Source organism: Thunnus albacares, chromosome 10 (genome assembly GCF_914725855.1).
Source record: "Thunnus albacares chromosome 10, fThuAlb1.1, whole genome shotgun sequence".
Taxonomy (NCBI): Eukaryota; Metazoa; Chordata; class Actinopteri; order Scombriformes; family Scombridae; genus Thunnus; species Thunnus albacares.
The window spans coordinates 28,674,557-28,694,609 of record NC_058115.1 but is presented as its reverse complement, the minus strand read 5'-3'; the positions used below and the strand labels follow the sequence as shown (position 1 = coordinate 28,694,609).

The 20,053-nt window shown below is 41.7% G+C and overlaps 2 protein-coding genes across 2 annotated transcripts in view; both read right to left on the bottom strand.

Moving 5' to 3' along the window:
* Positions 1 to 569: 569 nt before the first annotated feature.
* Positions 570 to 4,845, bottom strand: spry1 (sprouty homolog 1, antagonist of FGF signaling (Drosophila)). Its single transcript, XM_044363958.1, has 2 exons — positions 4,119 to 4,845; positions 570 to 2,621 (listed from the first exon to the last, which is right to left on the bottom strand). The coding sequence occupies exon 2, from the start codon at positions 2,564 to 2,566 to the stop codon at positions 1,478 to 1,480; it is 1,089 nt and encodes a 362-aa protein (XP_044219893.1). The 5' UTR covers positions 2,567 to 2,621; positions 4,119 to 4,845; the 3' UTR covers positions 570 to 1,477.
* Positions 4,846 to 7,123: 2,278 nt separating this feature from the next.
* spata5 (spermatogenesis associated 5) overlaps positions 7,124 to 20,053 on the bottom strand; it is a 123,584-nt gene continuing 110,654 nt past the window's right edge. The window contains exon 17 of the mRNA XM_044363035.1: positions 7,124 to 7,594. Within this exon, the coding sequence (XP_044218970.1) occupies positions 7,415 to 7,594 (180 nt within the window). The 3' untranslated portion in view covers positions 7,124 to 7,414. The remainder of the gene's footprint in view (positions 7,595 to 20,053) is intronic.

Sequence of the window (20,053 nt, the reverse complement as noted above, 5' to 3'; positions counted from 1 at the left end):
CCCCAGCTACTCGTAATGGTTGTTCCCATTTCTCAAGGCACACACTGTTGGGCTCCACAATATGGAGACCATTTGGGAGTTTGGGAACATCCCGATCTAGCCGCGTTAAAGCCCAGGGAATAAACTACAGTGCATAGTTTTGTGGTGACTTGTTGGCTGGTGACTGGAGTGGGGGGTTTAGAAGGAGACTTCCTGTGAGCATAACTCATGGAAACGTGGAGGCTCTGTTGATGCTAACAGCTTCGGGGCTAATCGTGTCAATGACCTGTATTGTTTAGCTTTCAAGGTTACCGAGGAGAATCGCAGCAAAGAAGCCCTCCAAGAATGTAAACAGTCACATTTTGAGCTACAAGCTGTTTCTACTCACTGCTGAAAATTTTTACCAGGAATTCCACACCCATCATGAACACACACACACACGCACGCAGAAAACAGTGATTTGCTGTTCGCCAATGAACCCAAACTCAGAAACAGACCGGTATTCCCTTTAAATCAGCCATCAGTCAGACCTTTCATTCCTCAAACTGCTCACTGTTTCTCAACAGCACAATCAGGACACCAGACAGAGCTATTTTTTCATTAATTAATATATTTTCTGCATTAAAGTTAACATAGTTTTCTTTTGTGCCACCCTTTAATTTTTCAGTAAGTATTTGATATTTTGTTATATTCAGACATGAGTAAATTTAAGACTGTCTCTTGCAATAAATATCATAAAATAATAGAGCTTCACATAATAAATATTTTTTACAACAAAAAAAAAAATGTTTTAACAGACATTTTTCTTTAAAAAATAGCCAGAATTCCTCTTATGGATTTTGAGCATACAATTTACACAAAATAAAGAAAACAAAACAAAACAAAACATGGGAGAATGCCACAGAATGTGTATGAAGAGTTCAGATGGGTGGAAGAAGAGAAACATATCCAAGTGGAGAAAAAAAATACTATGAGATGGATGTGCTTTCGTTAATGCAACATGAGCATAGGAACCACGGTTTTAGTGTGGTAGCAACCAATAATTCAAACATACCTGCTTGCTATGAATACCAGGTAACAGCTACATAATTGCCCTATAGTAGATCGTCCTTCACAGATTTGGTAAGAGGCAGCTCCCACCGGGCACAGAGACCCAGAGGAAACTGCCTACCTAAAACGGAAGAAAAACTTTTTCATATATATATAAAAAAATAGTGTTAATGAGGAGCTGAGGATAGACATAGAAACAGTTAAGGCAAACACTGGTCTGTAAAAACATGGTCCTGATCCAGAAAAAATAAAAATAAAAATTGAGTGGTTTTCGTTACTCCTTTGCTTAGCTCCTTAGGGTTCCGCAGCGAGGAGGGGAGGCAGGTGGGAGGTGCTTAGAATGTTTGATAAACATTAATTTGTGACTATCATCATCATTATCATTGTCATCATAAGATCCACATCAAGAGTCTCCCGCGCACACGCAATCACAAACACACAGGGGTGATCAGGAAGGTTTTTCTTGGGTCTGTGGGGGCCAGTTCTCCAGTTTGCAATAGACAGTGTTGGAGTTCTTGCAGCGACAGCCAGGCCTGTTAACCCGGTCGTAGCAGCCCTGGCACGCCTTCAGACACCCCTTGACAGGCGGGTAGCATAGCAGACAGGGGAAGAGTACCGACATTAATCCCATGCACAGGAAACGAGAGCAGCAGTGGGAACGTGACAGTGAGCAGGGGTGGTCAGCACACGAGTCCCCCTCATCATCATTGGAGCAGTGGTAGAAGATGCCTTTGACCAGGCACATGCACGTGCCGTGCTCCAGCGCGCTCTCAGCAGAGCAAAGGCACTGGCCGTTGCACGCCAGACATGAAGGCAGGCTCCTAGGAGCCGTGCAGTCACTGCACTTGCACTTCCCACAACGCTCACAGATGAACTGGTGCCCGGCAGCAGCCACCACCCCGTTGCCAGAGCCAGAAAAGTCTGATTTCCCTTTGCCCGGGGGCTTGAGTGGAGCCTCTAGTGGAGGCTGGTGGAAGTGAGGTCCCTGCTGGGGCTGTAAAAGGGCCTTGGGCTTGGGCTGAGTCCTAACAGGCCGCTCTGCTCTGTGGTGGTGCTGTAAGTTCATGCCGGGCCTGGTGGGGGGCGAGCGTGCCAAAAGTCCCTGCTCAGAGGAGGCACTACTGTTGCTCCCTGAACTGGCGGCACTTCCTGTGCTAGTGGAGCGGCTGAGCCCCGGCGCCCGGGACCCGCCATACTGCTGTCCCCCAGCCACAACCACCATGCCGCCCCCGACATGATGGTGATGACCTGACGGCCGGTGCTCATAATTGTTGTTCACATTGACGAGGATGACCTCGTGAGTTCTCTCCTGCTTGTCCTGCGGCCTGGGGGCCATGCGGGGTGCAGGGGGCCTCCGTACCACCGAGGGCCCCTCAGTGTACTCGTTGTTGGAGCGGATGGCCTTGATTTGGTCCAGGGAGAGAATGGCGGCATGCTGGAGCTCCCGCTCGTAATCCGACCTCTGCCGGCTCTCTAGGGAAGGCTGCTGGATCACCACTAATGAACCGCCGGGGCCATGTTGACTTTGGAGCTCCATCTGGGGGGATCACCACTTCCGACATTCACCGTGGACTTGGCATGCATCGGAAAACCTGCCAGAGGGGGAAGAGAGGCCGGGGAGAGACAAAGGAGAGGCAGGGAGGGAGGGGACATCATCAGAGAGAGCCAAAACATGGCATAACTGGCAAACAGACACTGTCCTGATAGGAGAGGGGTTAACACAGTTCCCAGGACATTTCATATACGTAACCAAGTGAAAAGAAAAACTGTATTATTGCTAATCTAATTATTGCTATACAGTAATATAATTACAAGTATACTAAAACTGAGAAAATAACACATGATAAGATTATAACAGTGAAATGAGCAACAAGATTAATTGTAATATTTGAAGGTGTAGGCTTTTTAACAACTACCCAGAATCACTGTTTTCATCCTGTCAACATGACAATATGTCACTTTTGATCCCGTTAAGTGAGGCAACCCGGGAAAAAAGTTGACTATTAACAAGACTTTTTGTACCTTCCTCCCCAATACGCACACATCTAAACTTCAGTAGGGCCTACAAATACTTCCCCTCCTCATTTACATTTGTATGACTAGTTAACATTTAAATGCACCGCGGCGACGAAATGAGGACACGATCCAAGGGAACTAAATGAGCTGCCTCGCTTAGTATTCTATTACTACACCAAAAAGGATTTCAGGGAAATGGGGACAAAAGTAGAGCAAAAAAACTAAGGTCAGACCAAGTTCCGACAAAACTCAGACTTTAGTAGAAAAACGAGCCGAGCGCTAGAAAGTTTTCGGATTTAAACTTCACCTCAAACTAAAGCAAGACATATTTTCGAGATTATCTGGAGCAAATAATTTGTCTAATACGCGTGTGTGTGTGCCATAAACACCACCATGAATATGGGTTCGGGTTATCGGAGATGTTATGAAGCAAAGCCGACCTGCACGAGGCCAAAACCTACATAGTTTGCAAAAACATAAAGCCTGGCTGTCCTGTAAAACACATCAAACCTCACGGGAAGAGACGCTGCAGCCAAAGTGATCGATTTTGCTGCTTTTTTGTGCTTTGCAAATAAACAAACGCTTATTTTTAATAGTGTACCCGTCAAAGGGCGCACTAGGCTATAAGTAGGATTATCCGCACAGAGCGCGTTCAAAGGAGAAGACGTCGTGCGCAGTAATAAAACCAGGATCCTATAAAACCCACAGAGCCGGAGATCAAGAGACATTAGAGGACGCATCCAAATAGACGGGGAAAAACTTATGAATGAAAACAACCGCCGTGGGGGAGGGGTGTTTGTTACAGCGGAGCCACGGAAGGACACAGGCATGGAAATCCATCAACTTCATCAACTAATCGCGATGATTTTAACCCACTGCGGGTGTTTTTTACGTGCCATACGCATAGAAAATGCCACGGAAAGTCTTAGACTTTGTGCACCAGTCTAACGAAACATATACATCGCTACAGCGGCGCATACTACGTCGCTACGTGCGCTACTATCGGGCAACAAATACTGTAAACCCAACTAATATGCGTAAAACAAGTGTAAAATAGTTAAGAGGATACGTACCTATATGCAACCATCCATAACGTCGAATCCATCAACCAAATAGCCTACCAAAACTCCATCCAAAGGGAAGGGGCAATGTCCAAACGTAGACTATGAGGCATACATTCACAGTCTGTTAATCCAAGTGCGAGTGTATCCCTTTGCGTTATTCCCTTTTCTTGGTCAGTTTTAAAGAAAAGTTCAGCGCGGGTTACGCATGCATTCGTCCCAGGATAAGACAAAATAAATCCACGAAGGAGCACTGATGGAGTAGGGAGGGAAGGAAAGCACCCGGAGAACTGCTGCGCACTTGGAGGCCGATCTCTAGGCAAGACAACCCAGTAATAGAAGTCCCGTAGGAATTGTTGTAAAATAAAAATAGCGAAAACAACGTCTCGGAGAAATAAAATTAAAGACGATTGAGCTTATATCCAAGAGTTTCTCCTCTTCGAGTATCTGTTGAGAGTTGAGTTTAAGTTCTGGCTGTTACTTATTGTTGCGGGGAATCTGCGCTCTTGTGCAAAAAGCGTCGTCGGGTCGCAGATCGCGGTGCGCTCTCTCCAGCTCTGCGGGCCTGTTCAGCACTGAATGAATGAGAACGCAGGGCTCAGTGTTTGCTCGACAAGCCAACTCCCATTGGCCATTCACTCCACTGAAAAAGGATACATCGCATCCGCTCCTGATTCATTGGGCAGATGTGGAAGGCCGGGCGATAGAGATGTGTGCACTAGTTAAGGTGGAACGGCTTTGTCTTTTGAGTTGGCTCGACGAGGGGGCTCAGGGAGGAAAAAACACTAGTTTCCGGTCTTGTGGGCTATGAATAATGAAGTGAATAAGGTTAATATGACTAATAGTGACGCAATAAACGCCACATTTATTTATATACTTGCTGATTTTCTATATTTGGTACTAAGCCATAGCTACATACACGGGGCAAACAGAAATTGAAAAAGCCCCTTTTCTTAAATGTATCCTTATTTGAATCGTTTTGTGAACTGCTGCTGGAACATTATCTTAAATGCCACATTGGTTCATACACATATGAGCTTTTATAGACACTGAAAGTATTTTATTACTATAAATAAACTAATGAGTGATAAAGGCATCTTCACAGTCTTGCTTCAGAAGTCTAATGAACCTTTTTCATAACTGAAAGTCATGTTTATGACTAAAGTTTTGGGGTGGAAAATTAAAGCTAACTTCAACTTGTAATGAAATATATATTTTTAGATGAGGGGTTCAGAGACTTTTAAAAAAATATATAGATTAAGGAAGAAAAATGTTGTGCTAAGAAATTAAAGATTCGTCTGGGATTCTTTTTTTTTTTTTTTATAATGATAATCCCTCCTGAACAGAGTTTCAGAGACATTCAAGGGTCCTTAACAGGCTTTAGTATTCAGTTAATCATGTCTGTTGTATTTACTTTTACATCACATATTCAATTATTCTTAGAGCCAAAGAAGTGAAGTAAATTTAACTTAGGAACTCATGGGTTACTTCCAAAGATGGTTCTGGGACCTCTTTTTGAAACCGCTGTCTGCACAGACAACGTGTTTTTATGGACAATTAAGGGAGATAACATCAACAGGATGTCTTCTCCTCTGTGGAATGTTCCCATTACGCATTTACGCATGTCATCAGAGGAAATAAAATGTGTAACGATGAGCCTGCAGCTTGCATAACTCTGTGATAAGGGCATTTTCCCATCATTTGAAGAGTTTCGTGGGTAGATTTTTGAATGGGGGGGTGGGGGGAGTGGGGGTGGTGGTTGGGGGGTTTAGTTCTGGACCACCTTAAGAAAAAAGCAGCCCTGCAGCCAGGGGAAAGACTCCCCCATCACTACTGCCACCCCCTCCTCTCTGTTCCTGACTGTCTGGTTTGATTGGTGTCGCGGATGCGCTACATCCGGATCCATGAGAAAAGGAAGTTCAATACAAAGTCAATTTATCCTATTCAAATGGAAAAATCAATAGATGAATGACCCCCAGTGCCATTTCGGGTCAGCAAATGCTTAAAAAAGAATACGAAAAAAGCCCCAGTAGAGTTAACAGACTGTTAAAGTGACTGTGTGGCGCAGTAAAGACTGAGAAGTTTTTAAGGCTGGATGTAAAAATTCAGCTTCTTGGTGATAAAGCAAATCCTGGTAGACCGACAGATGGCCGCCTGGATCCCTGCTCTTAGTGGTCGGAAGTGCGGACGGAAATCTCAAGATTATAGCAATTAGCTGATTTTCCATGGATGGATGTGATGAATATACCAGCCGTGGCTGTTTTTCTCCCCGTGGATTTAGAGCAGCGGTTCCTCAAACTAGGGGTCTTGGAACAGTCAGGGGTCCTTGAAGGGGGTCCAGAAGGTCCCCAGATAAAAAGGCTGATTCCACTATTTCATTCAATAGATATTACTGTGGTGGGACATATGCAGCATACTGATTAAATGGCTCATGCTCTCCACTAACAGCATAATCGGTTATAAAACGTTCTCACCAATTTAGGGTTTATTGCAATCTTGTCAAATATGGGACTGAAGTCTAATCTGTCATCCCGAAAACATTTCAGAAACCTGTGATCTGACTGTGCAGTTATTCAACATCCCATAGGGAAGTTTGTTTTTTCCATCTGAAGAGCCACAAATATTTAAACAGTGAAAACACAGTTTGAAAACATACAGAAAAGACAGATTCTCTTTGGATGTGTTGTAGGTGAAAGCACATTAAAACAGGCCAATGCACGGGAGGTCTTTAACTCAAGTCTACACCAGTTGTTCCCAGAAAAGTGCATTTTTGCAGTGATAGTGTGTTTTTGATATTATGTTATTATGCATAGGACCTACTGGTTTTGACTAGATTTTACCGTGACTTTACAGACTTTTCTATTCAGTGGCAAATTATGTTTTAATCTCAGGATTTATTCAGAATATTCTGCAGTGTTTATTGGCTTTTTTGTGATTTTACTGTACCATTTACCTTTCATTTCGCTGTTAAAAAGACAAGGCAACCAAATGAAAACAACACATAAATAATGCACTCATTACATTATTAATATTTAATATGGTCAAACATTAACACTTCACTCATTTTTCAGACCCCCCCTTTGCAACAGTAACGTAACTCTTACAGCATCTATACAAGAGAAATCTATCCTTTCACCAGTATTCATGGTGTTTAGCTGGTGGATGGTATCAGTATCTTATCATATGAGCTGATGACAGTTATGTGTTCAGAAGACCCAGGCAGTTGAAAAACTATGCAATAAAAATAATATCAGACGGACAAAAAGAAAAAAGGTTCCTTAGTTTTTATTTTGTCCATTGCAGTGCGGTCAGAAGAAGCACAGGCCGCTGTGTCGCTGCTGATAGCTGATATACGACTGGATGAGAGAGTCAGGGATCCGGGGCTTCACAGTGTTCAGGGCACTTTCAAAGTGTCTGGCCTCGATGTGCTGAGCTTTGATGTCCTCTTGTAGGGCCAGAAGGGCAGCCTCTCTGCATACTGCTGTTATCTGGGACAGGAAACAGACACAGATATTCAGCTGTCAGGCAGAGCGGTCCATCCACCGAACACCACAGAGTCATGTGAGCAGAGCACAGTTAAGAGGCCGATCGACTTCGGTGACAGACTGTTGAGAATGGATGTGTTATGGTAATGAAGGAAACTTTATTTATCATCTTCTGGGAAATGTCTTTATCGCAGACACATCGAAAGCCTTGCGAGACAGATGAGCCAAACACAAGCAAGACATACAAAAACCTAACAGTCTGTCATCTCTAAAACCATCTGTATTAACAGACCTGTGAGGCAAAAATACATTCAATACATACTGTACATACAATTTAATTTCACTGGGAACAAGTTGTCTAAACATTTGATCCTTGCCGGGAAGTAGAAGCATTTCAACTGAAATAGCTTCATTGAGTATGTGCTAAAGAGAGTGATTTGAAGAGAACTTTCTTAGTAATGATGTAAATTACCCCGTTTCACTGCAGTACAAATGATTTAATACGAGTACAAAAGAGAAATTATACAATATCCCTAATTTAATAGTGATATATGATTACAAATAAATGAGCAGCAGTTTACAGAGGATTTAAAATGATCATAAGCTTTAATAATGAACACGATGGGATGTTTAAGAGTTGGATGGAGCCACAGCAAACTAATTTAACCATTAGCCATATGTGGAAATTTAGCTATTCGAACATTTATTGGGCTCTGGAGACAAAATATATGTATTTAACAATGTAAGTCAATGACACGATGCAGCCAAAGAATCATGAGTTGTTGGAACATCAGTCAATTCCCTCGCAAATTGAAAGGGTGAACGAGAAACTTGAGTCAAAATATAAAGTGAAGACAATTTAAAGCTGGAAAGTCAAGTTATTAAATAACCATAATAACAGTACAGCTGCATTTTCCAGTCATTAGAAAGTGTTTGGCTGCATTATGTTTGCCTTGTTCTCTCTTACAATCACTTTTTCAATGGACTAACGTATCTGGTGTTTTCTGGCTATGCCCTTTCGGATTTGACTTATTTCTGCCTCCAGAGCAGCTCTGTCAATGAGAAATATCTATTGAACCAGCATTTCTGATCTGCCATTCCTAAAGCGTAAATACAGTAGTCCTCTAATACAGCACTGATGGAATTATGCAACGGCTGACACGAAGGAGGGCCGCAGTCAGTGTGGGTGACCTTTGGGAGATATTCTGCACACGCCAGAGGAGTGACTCACTTCCGAAACGGTGGCGACGGCTGATGAAGGCCAGGCACCTTTCCCAGCAGTGCCACCCTCCTCCCTTTCTAGAAGCACAGCTTTGTTCTGAGCCAGGACAGCTTACACAACTCCCTCCAACAACAGCCTCGCAGGAAACTATTCGCCTGTACAACCACTGATAACGTCTGGTGGGAGGTTAGTGGGACTGGCGGTCATGTGATGCAGCAGAATATTGAACAGTGAAAGTATGCATGTAGAGCTATGTGGGTCTACTGAAATTGTTCACTGGACCGAAGCACTGCTCAATGCCCCCCTTCCCTTTGCAGCTGCACTCTGGCACTCTGTGTGACATGCAAGCTGATACTAAATATTCACATGTGCAGTGAAGCAGTTTGTATATCACATATTTTAATGTGCCTTTACAGTGAAAGTGAGATACTGAAGTTTTTTGTGTTTCTGATGTATAAATACTGAAACACTACATTATCATTCTCCATCAACAAAAGCATCAACAAATGGAGACTGTGCATTTACATGAATGAATAAGTAATAATGAGCTTAAAACTGAAATTATTACATTTTTTTCTAAATTTTGGCTCTTTATTTTTGGTTTTTATTTTTAAAACAAACAAAAACATGCTGATGAATCAGTCTATTTTTGATATCCTCTCTTATTACCTTACAAACAGGGTCTGTTTGACCTAGCTTGTTTTCTTATTAGCAGACAGAATGTAAGCTAGCTAGATAAGTTAGCAAACTTACATACTGTTCACCCCACTCCCACCATGTGTTGACTGTTTTTTAAAATGTTTCTAGTGTTTTCTGACAAGGAATAATCATTCAACTAAAATTTTTGGTGACAATGTGAGGAAAAATCATTACAGTATTTGTTAGCTCACTAGCAAATGTTAGCAACTGAGCAAAGCCAGGCTGTGTTCGTTTGTCTGTGTCTGCTACTACTGCACCTCTCTGAAAAAAAATATAGCATAGATATGTTTCAAGACAAAACTGGCTTTTGATTGGTTATGTTAAGCTTTGTTGGTTGTTTGTTGACAAGCGGTGAATGTGTTGTGGTTATCCAAGGCTGCTCTCAAAGCGTTAGCACCTACAACAACAGTGCAACTTAACAGAAAGTGAAAGTAAAGTGAAGCAATTTAGTTTACTCACTGAGGTCGGCTGAGGGTGAGAAAAAGCTAAAAAAAGAAAATAGTTAATAGGTTGCTTGCACAAGTGTTCATTAACCCAGTTTTTCATCAAAAGCATGTGAAGCTAAGAGTCTTATTCCAAAACTCTAGATAAGAAGTTTATCACTCAATATCTGTAAAACATGTTAATTGCTGAATATCTATACAGATGTAGAAGCTCCAATCGAAAACAGGTACAAGAGTATTCTAATATTCTTGGACTACATTAAAATGCACACAATATTTTAAACAGACACAAGGTATAGACAGGAAAAAACACAGCAGAGCTTGTCAACTGTTAAAGCACATGACGGTCATGGCGTTTTTCAAGGCCAGAGAGTAAAAACGAAGGGGGGAGATAGCTGTTTGAATGTGCTCTGGACCAGCTAGCATGCATGGCTCAGGACAGGTGCTTTGCAGATGTCAGGATGTGAGGCCTATTTTCCCCCTTTCTTCTTCTGTTTCAAGCCAATGAGCAACATGATTTAGGCAGGGTAAACACACGGGACCGGGTTAATTTTCTATGAGGCTTTCCCATCATTCAAGTCATTTAGGCCTGTCAGTAATAATGATGCAAAACAATGAGGCCATGTATCCTACTTCCCTGTTTACAAACGGAGAGAGGGCAAGCCAGCCAGGGGGAGAGTATGAGAGAGAGAGAGAGAGCGCGAGAGATGCCACATGTTGAACAATGTGATGTAGTGTTGTTTCCGAGCAACATCCATAAACAGGAACAGACAAACGTTGCGGCGCAATCCAACTGTAATTTCGTATTTACACTGAAACTTGACGTACAGGACATGTTAGCCCCCTTGTGTCTCAATCTCATGATTCAACGGCTAATAATTATTTGGTTGTTTACTTCCACAACACCCCTCGGGTTTATTAAAAAAATGGGGGGGGGGGGGGGAAGAAAAAAAAAAATGTCCAGAGCTGCTCTGAAGTACACAAACGACGCACACACACACAGGCCTCCACATTCATGCTTGCTGGGTTTATGAGCTGGTCTGTGAAGGCGATCAACAAGCCAGTGTTTCCCGCTGTGTGTTTGCCCATACAGGCCTTGAAAAAAAATAAAGCCACAAAGGCAAACAGGGCGAGCGAAAGAGCCAGTTTGTTTGTAAACGTGAAGGCATTCCTAGACCGGAGCCAAAAATCCTGCGTCGACCCCCCCCCCCCCCCCCCTCTCTCTAGCACCACCTTGATACCCCTAAACCCCCTAAAGATGGGCCCCCCGCACTCCTGAGAGGAAAAAAAAAAAAAAGAGGAGGAGAGGGAGAAGAAAACTGCAAATGCACAGAAATGAGGTGGTGGGGTACGGGTGAAGGGTGGGGGGGGAGGGAGAGGGGGGTGTTGTCGATGGCGAAGAGTGCTGACTTGTGGCGGCCCAAATAAATTACAGATCTCTTTTTAAAAATTTTATTGCAACGCAGACTTTATTTTTCATTCCCTTCATAAATTATGTCAGCAATCACTTAAATATATGGAGAGGGCTATGCTGATGCATTGCAGTGGCTGCTCTCTGGTGATGTGGGCGAGCTCAGAGTTCCTGGCAGTGGCACGTAGCCAGTCGTAAAGGCAAAGCAAACAAAAAAAAAAAAAAAAGGAATCATCAAGAGCCTTTCAGTTTGGAGAGGGGGCTAAAAACTTGCTGACTCAAGATGACCCGAAAGTCTGCCTGATAGTGAGTCAAAGAGAGAGGTTTTGATGATGAAGCAAAAGCACACCGATGTGTACAGTAAGCTCTTCCGTACTGGTTCAGGTTAAACAGTGATGCATCTGATAAACTCCTACATATTCACTGAATCATGGTCTTCAATCTTGTTTATTCAGCAGACTTTTGCTGACAATACAAAACATTCTCTGTGATATCCAGCTCTTGACACGAGGTTTTCATGGGTTCACTTGTTTCCTAATATCTGAGACATGACCCTGAGACTTGAGTCAGGCCGGACCCAAATTAAATTCAGTCTAATCAGGTCTGCTAAGGTCCTCTGAGGTCTCTGGTCTGTGCCTTAATATGTCTATTAACCAAATAGAATCGAGCAGACTCTCTATCAGCTGGGATCACATGATGCATCATAGTCATCATAGGGGAAATATGTGTTTTTTGAAGTGAGGTGAAGAGTGTGAACAGTTAAGTGCAGGAAAAATGAGCACAGCTGCTTGTTATTGGTGGAGGAATCTTTCTGCTTAAAGTGTTGGCCACTCTTTGGGCTGTTTGGGTCCACCTTATCCTAATTATTCTTCAGTCTAATTATCTTGTTCAGATAAGGTCTAACTGTCTTTGGGTGCCTTTAAAGTAGGGGCTAAATGAATTTATCCATTATAGGTTGGGGAAGGGTTTCCGCAGGTCCGTTTCAGATCAGGTCTGAAATTTTGGACCCATTAAACCTCTAGCTGACACATTTGGGAGATGCCTGTTACAACCAGTCCTCTACTGGAGGCTACTGACAAGCTCCAGTGAGCAGGACAGGCCTAAATGCCTTGCTGAAGGCCACAGTGAAGGCGGAGAATGGTTATGCTCAAAACAGTTCGTATCACTTATTGTGTGACCATGTCACAGGGCACAAGTGTTTGTAGTTTTTCCGAGTGGCCACAATGAAAGGCAGGACAAAAAGCCTGTCGTCATAGAAAGGGACAAGACACAATAATTGTTCATATATGGGGATAATAGGGCACAATTTTTGACAATTCTCTCTTTCTTAAAGACATTCATGGTTTGTACTCATTTGCATGTATGAAAAGTAATGAAAGTAGTTTAGTGAAAAGAATGAAAAGGCTTCAGAGAGATACTGTTTGATGATCCGATAAGTTATCAACTTGATGCTTCGTGTTAAGGTAATTTTAATTATATAACCCAAAATCACAAGTTTGTTTCAGAGGGCTTTTCAATCGGCAACACTCTTTATAAAGATAAGGAAAAACTTCGGAAGGGCAGACATGTATGCACAGAGTAGACAGAAGGAGAAGCAATAGTATTATGTGAATAAAAAGTATATTATAATATAAAGAGCATATAGCATAATATACATTTCATAGCCTTTTATACAGACCCAAAGCTTCTTTCTATACCACCGCCACCACCAGTAGAAATGTCTGGAATCCTTGTGTCAGTCATTCCACCTTAATAAAATGTCAGCAGAGCCTCTTAAACCGCAGAGCTTTTAAATGGGTCGCTGGAAAAGTGATAGATACTCAATTGGAGCGCCCACCACATCCTTGTTTCCACATATTCCTCTAATGACAAGTTTCCCCTGGTGGTTCTCAAAACCAAGCCTTGCATGCATGAACATGCAAACACAAATACATTATCTTAAATAGTACATTATATGCAAAAACATATGTAAACACAGAATTAACCAATACTCATCAGAATATCCAGTAAGTCAAATGCAGTGGTTGAGAGTGGTGAGAGGGCAAGGGGTCAGGATACCATAATGACATGTTTTCTGGAGGTTGGCAGTCACATTTGCTCATTTCATACACACAGGGAAAGCCATTTAGATCTCCTTTAGATCTCTTCAAGAGAACTAAGTCTCTGAAATGAAAGGGAGTGAGACAGAGAGACGGGTGACGAATTAAAGGAAAAACCGGTGCAGGTCTGAATGCTTGACCCCTACAGTGAGGGTATGCTGTTGGGGGGCATTTTGCTGGCATGGTTTGGGTCCACTTGTCCCCTTAGAAGGAAGGGTCACTGCAAATCAATACAAAGTCGTTCTGAGTGATCACCTTTATCCTATGATGAAACATTTCTATCCTGATGGGAGTGGTCTCTAGGACGACAATGCCCCAATCCATAGGGCACGAGGGGTCACTGAATGGTTTGATGAGCATGAAAATGATGTGAATCATATGCTATGGCCTTCGCAGTCACCAGTTCTCAACCCAACTGAACACCTATGGGAGATTTTGGACCGATGTGTTAGACAGCGCTCTCCGCCACCATCATCAAAATACCAAATAAAGCAATATCTTTTGGAGGAATGGTGTTCATCCCTCCAGAAAAGTTCTAGAGATGTAGAATCAACGCCAAAGTGCACTGAAGCTGTTCTGGTGACACATGGTGGTCCAACACCTTACTAAGACCCTTTATGTTGGTTTTTCATGTCACCCGTCTGTATGTTAATTGAGCTGAAATTAATTTTGGTAATGTTTAGAGCACTAGAACAAGAAGGGGGAAGTCTGGAAAAGACAGCATCAGTCTAGCTTATGATAGTGGACTTCAGCAATCAAGAGTCGAAGAGCTGGAAAAAACAACAAGGTCCAATAGACCATCAGGGTCTAGAACTGGATACCAGTTCATAAAGCTATTTCATTTTAAGAGACACTGCCTGATATTAAAACCATTTGTGCTAATGTTGTAAAGTTGGTGAAGCAGCGAGAAGAAACAAGTATCTTAGCAGACCATACCAGTGTTTCATATGAAACCACAGCAGCTTTATTCACTTCAGTGGAATATGAAGTGGAATCCATTAATATCATTATCAAATTATGAGGCTTTTTCCCGTTTGTCTTGGTTTTATAGTATTATTATATACATATTACATATTAAACTTTTTAATATGACATGCTTTATAGGGTTTATAAGTTGAGACAAATTGATTAATAAATGTTAATAAAACACTTTTGCTTTACAGATGAGTAATAAGCCATTAATTAGAACAACATCTGGGATGTCATGTTGCAAAAACCTCTTTTACCTCTTACCTCCTGGAAAATACTGTAGCTACAGGGCATTTGGACTAAAATCCACTTATTAACAATTTATTAACATTTGAAACCGGATTATTGACAGAAACCTCTTTGTTACAACTTACTAACACTTGTGATTGAAAATGACTTCATAATATTTGCTAGTAGCTTATTAGAAAGTAAAAAAAACATTATTAATGACTTTATAAACATTTGTAACTACAGAATTGATTGCTCATTAGAAAGCTTTACCATATATTTATAACTGTTATGGCTGATAAGAACATGAGAGACTTATGAGTATTTATTAATGGATTACTGATTGCATACTTCATAGTTTCACTGTTTATTATAAGCCATCATGTTTATGATTAGTAATTAATTAATAAAGGTTACTAGCTTTCTAATAAGATAAAAATGACAGATGTGCAATATGACAGATGACAATGTCTTCAATAAAACATTTTTACAATAGCATTCTTAGAAATAGTTTATAATTAATCTATGTAATATTAGTAAATGATCAATTAACCATTAACAAAGCCATTGGTTACAACTCATAAACCCTTCCAAAAGTACATCTTGCATCAACTCTGTTTTCTATTTAAAATTCTAGTACTGTGACAGATGAAGGCAAAGGATTTCGGTCAGCGAAGCCATTTTAATGGGGTAATGACATGAGGACTGGCACGTGCAGGGCTCATTTAGCTCAGGGCTGCAGACCCTTGCTCGCCTCCCATGCTCCCAGCCATTAGGGTGCCACAACACGAAACCCTGGATACAACAGCGGCCTTTATGCTCTATTGGTCACTGCACTGCACTTCCCTCCGTAGCCACAACTACAACCTATATCATGCTGCTTGAACGCACACAAGCTACAGAATGCTGGATACAGTACGCGGAGTGATATACCACTGCACGTCCCGCGCTGTATGTGAGGTCCTGTTGTCCTTGTAAGATAAGACAACACGAAGCTTTAATGACCCCAGAGAGGAAATTAGGCCGTTGTAGCAGCAAATGGTAACAAGATACAGCAAAGAATAACAGAATATAAATAAGGACATAGCGAAGTGGGGGTTATATAAACACACCTGACACTTTTTAGCACTAGAACGTTGTAAGCAGAAATATATGAGTGAAATAAAAAGTTATGAGTGTCAACATTTAGGTTGGGATGCAAAATAGCTGCAGTAATAACCTGAAGCCCTTTTGAGGTCAAGAAAAAAAAAATTATAAAAATACCCAGAAATTTACAATATTTAAGGAACACAGGAGCAAAAGTAAGGTCGTAACACACATATAGAACGTGAGTAAATGAGCTTCGATGACCTACAGAATAAGTACAGTGACCGTGTTCTGTGTGTCAGAATAATAAATGAAAAAAACATTCATACAGCCTTATTGTATTGTAATGTGCTCGAACTGTACATGTGCATTTATACATCGTGGAAAAGTTAATAATCTCCAAAATTGAAAAGCACGAGAAACTATTAACTGTTCTGTGAAGCACATTTGATTTGATTTCTTTTATCAAATTGTATTTATTCATTTATTGTCATGTGATTTATCTTGTTGTACTGTCCCCGACTTCGGTCATGATTTGACTGATAAACTGCTCTGTGGTGTCTGTAATTCCCTTGCTCTGGTTTATAAATAAAGTTGTTTAAAAAAAAAAGTTACTTTATGAATGCAACAAACACACTGTACACACATGCACACACACACACACAAGCATGCACACTCATGCGCAAAAAACCCCCCAAATCACATCCCAAAACACCTTTTACGTGCATCCTACACAGCAAAATAACTCCACAAATCTATATTTTTCCCCAGAGGAGGTGAGAAGGGGCGCGTGCCATGAAACAACCTGTTCAGCACGACAAAAATAAACCCTCCCCGAGAGGTGGAGAAAAAAAAAAAAAAAAAAAAAAGCTTGCAACTGCTTGGCAGCGCATACCAACGTTCTCAGGTCAAATCTGTCTGGTGTACTTTTCGCTTCCTACTTCAACAAAGGCGCTCAGTGAGTGTATCAGACGGCCTTAATGAAGGGCTTGTTAGCCAGGCTACCGGCAGCAGATCCACTAGACCCGGAGTGTGTGTTTACTATCAATCCGCCCTTGTGTCTACAGCAGGCTACATCCAGTCCTCCCCCTCCTCCCCGATGCCTCACCCCTCCCTCACACACAAACGGCCACATTTACAGGAGTGAGCCCCAACCCTCCGACACTCCCCCCCCTCCCACCCCCTCCACCACCACCACTCTGCCTCCCACAAAACCTCTCCTCCATCACTCCACAAGTCCTGCACACATACTTACAGCGTACCGGCATGTGCACACACACACACACACACACACACACACACTCTGAACACACTGCACTTGCTCCCATCGAGTACATAATGCGACACAGGCATTAACACACATGCATGATACTGCACTGCACTTGCAAGAGCACATACAGAGATGGTGTAAAGGTCAGTGTACATACACCATAGTTATGTGTAACCAACACATACATATGTACGACCTCATACACATGCATACGGTACACATGAGTCTGCATTTAAACATGTACATTCTTACACAGGAAAGTGTTGCACGTACCTAACAAATGAATGTTTGCTTAACTAACAGCGAACATTCATTTCACCCTCAGAGGTTACAGCTACCGGTGACGGCGTATTCTCGTCTCTCTATGATTTATTCATCACTCATAACTTGTAGAAATACTGGAAGTGGAAACGATTTGTCTCAAGTGAACCAAAAACTAACCAGTCAGTCTAAAAAAACTGAAATGTAATTTTTAGAAAGGTTAATGAAATACAGAAAGCAACAACTGCTATTGCTGAAATTTTACTGATAAACACGTCTTTGAGCAAAATCTAGTCACACATGAAATAAGTTGAGGACTAAAACTGCAATTAATGATTATTTTCAATATTGATCAACTGATTATTTTCTCAATTAATCAAAGGATTGTTTGATCTATATAAAACATCACAAAATAACACAAATGCCCATAATTTCCAATTACAATACAGTCAAAAACCCAAAGATATTTGGTTAAAGATGATGTAAAAAAAGAGAGGTTGAGAGGTTGGAACTAGCAAATCTGTAGCTTTTCTGCCTCAATATTGACTTAAGATCAATTATCAAAGTAGTTGAAGATTTATTTTCTGTCATTCAACAAATTGATGAATTGTGTCAGTTTTACTGTGCACAAAAAAGAAAAAAAATGAATAATGAATTGCTGAGCTTGATGCCAAAACAGCATTACTAAAACAACTATACAGACTCTAGCGATGCCAGAGATGATATTGGCTCTAAGAGGAGCTCTTATGCAAATAGCAAAATATGAACTCAGTCCCCTAAAATTGCCCCATATTTCAGCACAGTATCACCGACATAACCCCACGACTCGTTCATTGAATGAAGAAGAAGAAGAAGAAGAAGAAAAAAAAAGAAAAAGAAGCCACGCTGCATCCAATTTTCAGAGAGGAAATTAAATAATATATAAATCAAACGTCGTCGGGGGTGCGGAGCCCAAAACTCTCAACCAGAAATAAAACGTTTCATCCTCCAAAAAGGCGAAGAGGAAGTGTCTGCAGTGACATGCCTTCGCCAAGAGAAACAAGGCCTGACCACAGCTCCATGTGAAACCTATTTAGAATTACAAGGCGAGAGAGAGAGAGAGAGAGAGAGAGAGAGAGAAGGGGAGAGAGAGAGAGAGTGTGAGGGAGGTGAGGTTAAGCATGGAGCGAGGAGCGTCACGTGGGGAGAAGGGGGAGGGGGGTGGGGGGGTGGGGGGGGGGTTGGGGGAGAGGAGAACGGAAACATGGCACATGATCATAAATAGCAGAGTGGAGTTGAGTGTGTGTGCGAGCTGCGGATGAACGTGCACATGCTTGTGCTCTCGGCAGAGGAATTTAGATTCCATAGAAAAACTCTATGATGATGAAAGTGCGATCGTGTGGGCTTTTTCCTCACTATATGTTACACCTGAGACAACAGAGACGAAGGGAAGATATTACACACGAGTAGTCCGCCACACAGAAAACCTACTTTGTATGCAAGAGTAGAAACGTGTGCTTAAAAAAAAAAAAAATTATCGACAACTTCAATTTTACTATAAATTTCACATCACTGTCTCACTACTAAAGGTTATTTCTCTCAAAATCCGCCTCCTATTATATCTTTTTTTGTGTTTTGAGATGATGTAAGCATTCAGATGTTTTGTTTATTCTACTAAGGTTCTGCCTCTATTTTCTCTCAATAAGGTTGATTCAGGCTAGCAGTGTACTTAAATTATACAGAGTAGTATGAATTATTACATAGGATCTGCAAATTTCATTATTTCATAACTTTTTTTTATTATTCTGTAAGATTTAGACTGATAACACTCCCTAAAATTTGACTTTTATGTATTTAGTGGAGGCAGAGGTGCAGTAAGGGCAGAGAAAATCTCATCATGTTAACATTTAACATAAATGGGCAGAGCCATGTTTCTCTGAGTGATGTGAGATTAAAGCCCGCTGAAAAAGGTGAGGGGTAAAACGGAATTTAGCTGTAATAATTTACCTTACTTAGAAATTACCTTCCAACCATTTCACCGTATTTCCAATTAAAGAACGGCTTTTATTACAAATCCAGTCTGTGACCTGTAATGTACGTAGGCTGCGGTGCTGAGTCACATGTTGTGACAGTAAAGGCTCGCTGTGGAGCAGGTTTTCTAGCCACACGGGAAACTTTTGGTAATGAAAGTGGAACAAGCTCCCCCTGTCGCATGACTCAATGATAATGTACATAATGTGACAGACTAGTTTCAGATGGAACCTCCTACAAAAGCTACCGAATAACTTCCACGTCAGGCCTTTGTTGTTACCGTCTCAGGCCCCTACCCACCTTATGTTTTGCAAAGACCCATGTGGGGTAGCACCTGTGTTGGGGCTACACAGTGTTAAGGTTGAGTGTGTGTGTGTGTGTGTGTGTGTGTGTAGGGGGGGTGGGGGGGGGGTATAGCTGGGCCTCGCCTTTAAGGGCATATTTGTCCTCGCCCCTTAATCAGGCGAATGAAAGCTACACATTCTCCCTGGACTTGGGAAGGCAGGGATGGCATATTTACCAAACACACCCACACTGAAGTGACCTGTAGACTTAGCTGTGTGTGTGTGTGTGTGTGTGTGTGTGTGTGTGTGTGTGCGCATATGTGATACGTGTGTGTGTGTGGTAATGTCAAGGTAGGTAAAACTCCCACCTGTGTGATGTGCTCCACTGAAATGTTCTTTTTCCTGTTTGCTCCATCTGTCATAAAATACACAGTGCACGCATACATGCAGGGAATGTTCACATGTGTAATGTAAATACAA

Coding starts and splice junctions, on each gene's coding strand:
- spry1 (XM_044363958.1), bottom strand. CDS start 2,566: ATGGAGCTCCAAAGTCAACATGGCCCCGGCGGTTCATTAGTGGTGATC.